The sequence below is a fragment of the Callorhinchus milii genome, unplaced genomic scaffold, assembly GCF_018977255.1.
Source record: "Callorhinchus milii isolate IMCB2004 unplaced genomic scaffold, IMCB_Cmil_1.0 Scaffold6, whole genome shotgun sequence".
Classification (NCBI taxonomy): domain Eukaryota; kingdom Metazoa; phylum Chordata; class Chondrichthyes; order Chimaeriformes; family Callorhinchidae; genus Callorhinchus; species Callorhinchus milii.
Window position 1 is genome coordinate 27,841,983 of NW_024704747.1, and position 7,431 is coordinate 27,849,413.

Below are 7,431 nucleotides of genomic sequence, written 5' to 3' on the forward strand. Positions count from 1 at the left end.
TCTGTGACTAAGAAATGCTACATTTCAATTACTTAGCAATTTATATCCAAGCTCGTTGAAGCCAAATTAACTGTTATGCCTGGAGGGAATTCCAGTCAAGCTCACTATGTCAACTGAATAACTGTACTCACGACTTGACTAAAATTCCAGAGAAATCTGTTCATACACCCTGTTACAGATCAATGCAAAAAATGAATGCAACATATGGTTGCATTTTGATTCATTCAGAAAAGAGTCAGAAAGAAGTCTGGTTCCGTCGGGAATAAAAAAGGGTTCTGGGGAAGAGAGCAATGTCGATTCATTTGATTCTGGTCTCTTGATTAGACTGCAAAATTGAACCAAACTTAACAGCTTTTGACAAGTAAAGCATACTTCCGCCTCCAAAGTGGATAGTGAGAACTGGAAGGAGGAAATGAAGAACAAAGTTGTTAAAAATAAATGTGCAGTACGTTCTCTTGTTTTCATAACCTCCTGGACTGGGTGCCCTGGAATTCACCTGACTATAACCTGGGGACTGACTACATGTGTTACCGTAATATGTTAGTTTGGTCAGCAACTGGATATGTAACTTCCACCAATTGTTCCGTTCTGTGAATTAACCCTTTCACTTTCACTCAATGCTGGTGTCAGACAAGCGTTGTTGGGAGAATAAAGGAATTAATATTGACCATCCAAAAAAAGATGCTTGGCAACATCTGAACTATTGTAAATGGAGCACATTGCTTGACTTAATAATAATAATCATCCTTGCATTTGGTATAGCACCTTATCACGTCGTCGAGACGGCTCAAGCGAATCACAGAAGATATAAAGTTGATTGTATTTTGTTTTATATTTATACTGAATTGAAAACAATAATTTAGGAGATCAAAATGGCAATGGCTATGTGTGTACCGGAACTGTCAATAATGAGAGTATCTTTGGTTGAACGGATGCAGAATTTTTTCCATTAAATTATGGCCAATATCATTTTAACAGTACCCTGAATTGGAGCCTATTTTCACGCAGAAATTTCCAGCTGTAAGACAAAAATTCTTGACTAGAACCACTTTAAGTGAAGAAAATTCATCTTGAAGTATTGAACGTTTTTTGAAAGATGTATATATGTGTGCAATTAGCTCTCGTTTTAATTTACAAGTTTCAGCTGTAGAAAATATGCTGTTATTTCCTGAAGAAGAAAGGAAACCTGTCACACTGGCACATTCCACTGAACTAAAGCAGTTTTTTTTNAAGAGAACCCACAAAGAATTCTTTCACATTAAAACAGTGATGGATTACCTAGATAATTTATAGTACAACTGTAACCTATTAATCAATGAAAGTACATCCTATACACACACACACACACAAGTGATGGTACCTGATCTCAGTCTCCAAAAATTTGGAAACCGCTCAAAAAGGGGAATGATTTGAAAAAACAAATGGGTTAGCAAAGCAGGAAAAATAACAAAAGAAAAAGCCAGCACAACATTAAAATGGAAAATGGGACTCACTCCCAGCAATGTCTAGACAGCAAAGGAAACACCTGGAGAAAATGAATATTAAAGGGTTAGAGAATGAAGATTCAAAGAAAACAGCCAATTTAGATTATAAAATACTAAAAGGCTAAGTCAATAGTCAGAATAGTGTTCCTAAAGTTTAAAATTGACAGTGCTGCTTAGAAATAGATGATATTGACACTAATACAATGATGCACATCTTTGGCCATCATCATTAATTGTAATTGTGGAACACTTTGAAGATGTCATCTAATACAATAGATTTATGCAATCCACCTTTCAAATCACCAAAACTATTTGTAGCATTTGTGTTTTCATTTTCACTGTTGTGCGTGCTGTTCTTCCAGTTAAAACAATGCAACTATCTCTCTTCCCCCTCTATGTTCTCCTGTCATCTCTTGCGCAGACCATCTCATAACAGCTCCATGAACTCTAGCCTTCCTCCAGCAATTTACCCAAGTAAATGACATGATGTGACTCTAGAGAGTTAGGGTCGACAGTCCATTCCTCTCGGAGAGTAATCTCAGTTGCTGAATCCTGATCTCATCCACCAACCGCACATATACTTCTGGGAGGAAGGGTCACTGGATATCAGTAGCTTTGGCTACCAAACAGCATTGCCCCACCATTACCGTGGGTGAGATTATTTAGCTGAACACAGAATGGAAACAAATTCAGGCAGAGTTTCTGTTCCACAACGCAGTCCAGTGAATGCTGCTGGAAAACGTACAAGTTGGATGTTAGCTGAGGACAAGAATGGGCTCAGTTAAGGCTGATTATCTTCTTGATGCTCCCTGTCTGGGAATCGCATGTGAGGAATGACAATTTAGTTGCGCTGCCTAAGGTCGTACACCAATGCCTGAGAGAGAGAAAACTAAATGCTTTGCGGTGCCATTGTAACAAAAACTGAACTGTCTTCTGAACAAGAGGTTCCTTCCACACCAGCCAACAATGACAGAACACCTGGAACATTTTGTGCAGAACTATTGATTTACAATGAGGCACAATTCCACGTCATCCTATCCTGTTGCGCAGGATCTGCAATGACCACACATCAGAATCCTGTAGCTCAGTGGTTAGAGCACTCGCCTCACAAGCGAGAAACCTGGGTTCGATTCCGGGCAGTGAAGGCGAAGCCTTGGGTAAGTTTCCTTACTCCACACGCCTGATAATAATCCCTCAAGAAAAAAAATACAACACAAAATACAATAATAAATTGGTCACTTCAATCCATTGCTGCCGCGTTTTGCCCACAAATATATCCAGTCAATTCACTTTACGGTCTATTCTGTGAAGCGCTTTGAGACGTCTTAGAAGACGTGATAAGGTGCTATGTCAAACGCAAGGATTATTATTGTTATTATTACCAGAAAACTCACACCCCAATTACAAGCATATCATTTAATCCATAGTGTGCAACTTCCACATTCCACTAGGTTACAGATCAAAAAAGTAGATAATTTTTTACTTGCATTACTTAATCATTGTATAAGTTTTGTATAAGTAAATCAGTACATGAGTTCATGTGATACAACCTTTGAGCAGAGGTGGACCCATATGAGCTCATGTGTTACGCAGTCATTTCCTGATGTCTAACTGAAATTTCACCTAAACCTGTGTCCTCTTCTGCTCTCTTGGTGTACATTCAAAAGTATTGTTCTGGGTTCACTTTCTCAATCACATTTAAAATCTGTATATACAAGTGATGTGCATTCAGTTTGAGGTACCGAGAGCAAGAGAATTGCAAAGTCCAGCTCTGCCCTCATTTCAGGTTATTTCACCAAAAGCCAATAATTTCTTCCAGAAAGAAACATCTTAAAAAGCAGACGTTTACTTTGATGAACATAAAATATGAAATGCATTCAAATTTGAAAGATGTCAATGTTGAAGAATAGGAGTACAGTAGTTTCTACTTTTGAATGAAACCAAATGTAACGTGATATGATTTTCAAGTGCTCTAAAAAGATTTATTGGGGTTTAAAATTACAGAACTGAAATCAACTCTTGTAACGGGTTTTGTCAGCTCTTTCCTAATCTTGAGTGGAGTGTCGCACTTTCCCCAAACAGAATCTCCTATCAAAGAGCTGAATATTCACACAATAAAGTCCTGGTCTAAACCATTGAGAGATTCCTAGTTGACGGGTCAATGGTTGAAAGAGACCATCTTTTAATTAATCAATTAAAATCTAAAATTATAAGCCAAATAATGCGAAAGATTAGTCCTAGGATTTGTTTAAAAAAATCATTATTTAGAAATAGCGTTTAAAAGGTTACTGTACCCCAAATGAGGTCATAAAAAAAGTATTATCTGGATCCACAGACAGCTTTCGAACCGATCTTTTCTCTTGGATTGGAGTCAGGCATCAAGCATAAAGCATCTTGACAAATTAGTTATTCACTTGTCCTGATCCCCCAATGTTTTCTTGCAGGTTTCTTTTAAGTTTTCAGAAAAAATGAACATTATATTGCCCATGTCAGCAGGAATTAGCATTTTAGATAGTCTGATTTTTCAGAGACTGTATTTGTGCCAAATTTGGTTGACTGAACACAAGATGATCTCGGCCACAGAAATGTGTCTGGAATGTGAGTAGGGGTGATAAAAACAGATCTCAACTTCCTTAAAGAAATAAATGTCTAAAAATGGCAAAAACGTTCTACTTGATAGCAAAACGTTTCTTCTGCTCATTCTTTTTTAACCTCTTAGGTCAGTAGGAAAGGGAAAATATCACTGGAATGCTTTAATGTTTGAAAACAGAAATGCTTGGTACTAAAACCCATTTATTCCACTGAAGGCATTCCAACATCTGTATTGGCTGTAAATACTAATTGACATATTAATCTGGCAAAGAACTCCTTCATTTATGAACTCATTTGTAATTATTACTCAATTTGATATTAAGTAATGCATTGTTTCAATGTTTCCTACAAAGTCTCATATTAGTTATTTAGATCAAATTCCTTACTCATTTGACTCAGAATTTTTTTTACTCTAAATTATTATATTGTAAAACAATACTGGAGAGCCATTTTAAAATTCCATGATACTTTGAGTAATTTTTAAATAAAATTCACAATAAATTTCCATTGAAAATAGAACTTAAATCACAGTTCACTCATAGGAATGCTTCCCACAAATGGTTGTTAAAGCTGAGTCTGTAACAGCATTTAAAATAGAATTATCTATACTTGGTAATATTAAATTCCTGTGTGGAATTGGCTGTGCCCAATTGGCTGCCGTGTTTCACCCACAAAAGATACAGTCAATTCACTTTTAAGTATATTCTGTAAAGGGCTTTGATATATCTGCAAGGCATGATAAGGCGCTGTATTAAATGCATGGATTAGTATTAAAGGGTCTGGGAAATGATCAGGGGAATGGGATTTGAACTACTTAGCTTCATTGAGCACCAGCATAGAATGGCCTCTGTGTTTTAAGGTACATACATGCAAATTGTTGAGGAAATGGGCCTTCTCAATTCCAATTTAGTGTTAAAAATAAAGTAACATTCTTCAATCAAGTCAAAAGTTGCCAGGTGAATGTTTATTGATTCTTCAGGTATCCAGTTCTACATGAAATTTAATTAACAAAACATTTATGCCACTAGTAATCTGGTATATAATTCTCTCGGAGGATCTTTATATACGAGCAGGAAACCACAATCCCAATTACCTAAAGGAGAAGAAAATAATATTTTAATGCATTTAAGCATTAGATGCTAACTTGTTGCATTTGATTATGCGTGTTTCACATCATGAGAACATCTCAAAATGATTTACATGATTAACATTAATGTTTTGTTATATTATCAACACCATATCTTTCTACATAGTTTTGCCGTTACCTGTGCAAACACAAAGCCAACACCAACTCCTCCAATAGTTGAAATATGGTCTTCAATCCACAATGACATTACCCCAGGACAGCCCTGTACACAACCACACGCAATACAGCTATTAGCATGAGAAAGCACTCTGAGACACCACCCTGCGTGCAGGGCACTTTGTCAGTGCAAGTTGTTGTATTGCAATAATTTATTCTCTCGTCTTCTTTCCAATTGTTCTGCCACTTTCAAGGACTTGTGTATCTGCACTCCCAAACCACTTTGCTCCTCGCAAGATACTGCCATTCAATATGTACTCTTCATTTTTTCTGCCAAAATGAATCACATTGTGATTCATTTCCACTCATCTGCCCATTATGTTAATCGATTTGTGTTTATTTACATTCTTCATCTGTGAGCTGCCACAGTCTATTCCCCCATTGGTTTCCTTAATTAATATCCTTGTGCACATATTTCCAGCCGGTATCAATGGAAAGCAATTAGAAACAGATACCCTGACTGAGCGATTGCCCCATCTCTAACAAGGGGTCACTGAATCCAATCACTGCCCTAATGAGCTAACTCAGCCTAGAAAGGGGTGAATTCAAACCAGCAACTTTCTGGTGGTCATAGTTTAAAGCTACGATAGTCAAAACCTAACCCACGAGGCCACCAAAGGAGTTTGAATTAGCATTTCTTTATTCCTGGCTCCGAGATGATTGAGCTAATCTTTCAATTACCTTCAACCACCGATACAATTTGCATCAGTGTGTAGTCAATCTTACCAGAGTATTGATAGTTGTTGTTTGGGATGAAGTATTTCTTCCACTCATCTCTGTGATGCGAATGTAACAGCTTGATGGAACAACCTGCCCAAACATGGTCTTGAGCCAGTCTGTGTAATTGTTGGCACCACAACAGTGGAACTATGAAAACATTCAAAGAGAGAACACATACTTTCGAGGAGATTAACAATCATTTTACTGAGTAACAAAGCCACTAGAGAAACAAACATTCAGAAAGCGACACTGTATGCAATAACCTTCACATTTAAATTGCAAACTGATTCCAATGGTGCAAGTTAAAGTTCAAAAGCACCATCAAGATTCTGTCGTTAATAGTCATTGTTGGGCAAGTTACATTTTCTTTGAATAGTTGGAGACATCATCACGTTCTGAAATTAACACAAATTCAGGAGAACAGCGATAAGCAAGGAAGGTGAAAGGTAAAAGAACATAAGCTAGACAAACAGCGGTAAATCAAACGAAAGAGCAGTAATATGGTAGCAAAACTTTAGATGCGAGATTCCTCAATACAGATGTCAAATAATAAATAAAGATTGGAAATTTTAAATCATAGAGAATACATAAAAAAACGCAAGCGGTCAAGAAAGGTTAATGTTTCAGGTGTGGATTATCAGTAGCACAAAATAGTGAAAAGAAAACTTCACAAGATTAGCACATCTGCATCTTGTAGGAATGATAAAATAAACGTGCATAATATAATTTTGCAGCAGTTTTGCATTCACATCTTGCAAGTTAGACTTCACTTAATATAGAGGCATTCACGGTTGCAATTTCAAATTTGTCAGATTGATGCATCACCCATACGATTGTAAATTGACCTGATTTGCAAACCATCCACCATTGCCCTTAGCTTAGGCTCATTTTCATAAGCCGCCATCGCCTTCTCGAAACCATCAGCTAGGTCCTTGTGTACCTAGAAAATGGGATGGCAGAGACAAACCTGTGATCGCACTATTGTAATTTTTTTTGTAGAAATAGAGGAAAAAAAGGGAATTCAGTAAATCTGAAATAAAAGCAATACTTACTCGACTTCTGAAGACGTAGGCAAGCACCTCAACGGTGATTTCCATAAGCAAAACCAATGTCATCAAAATCAGAAACTACAGAAGAAATTAAATTCCAGTAAAAATTCAGCTTGTGCTACTATACCTGGGACAGTTTCAAACTAGTAAGATTGTTCAACTTAGCCTTCCCATTTGGGCCGCAATAGTAGCTGCAATCAGTATTAAACTATTCCTCTCACTGTCTTTTCTCCAAAATGAAATGAGAGAAAATAGTGAAGAGCAGACTCGCAATCACAGATTG

General features: G+C 36.9%; 1 protein-coding gene across 1 annotated transcript; it reads right to left on the bottom strand.

Annotated features, from left to right (window-relative positions):
- Positions 1-5,021: 5,021 nt before the first annotated feature.
- On the bottom strand, positions 5,022-7,005 carry LOC103176419 (CD151 antigen). The gene is made up of 4 exons (XM_007889939.2): positions 6,945-7,005; positions 6,106-6,246; positions 5,342-5,425; positions 5,022-5,169 (listed from the first exon to the last, which is right to left on the bottom strand). The coding sequence occupies exons 2-4, from the start codon at positions 6,199-6,201 to the stop codon at positions 5,101-5,103; spliced, it is 249 nt and encodes an 82-aa protein (XP_007888130.2). The 5' UTR covers positions 6,202-6,246; positions 6,945-7,005; the 3' UTR covers positions 5,022-5,100.
- Between the last annotated feature and the right edge of the window lie 426 nt (positions 7,006-7,431).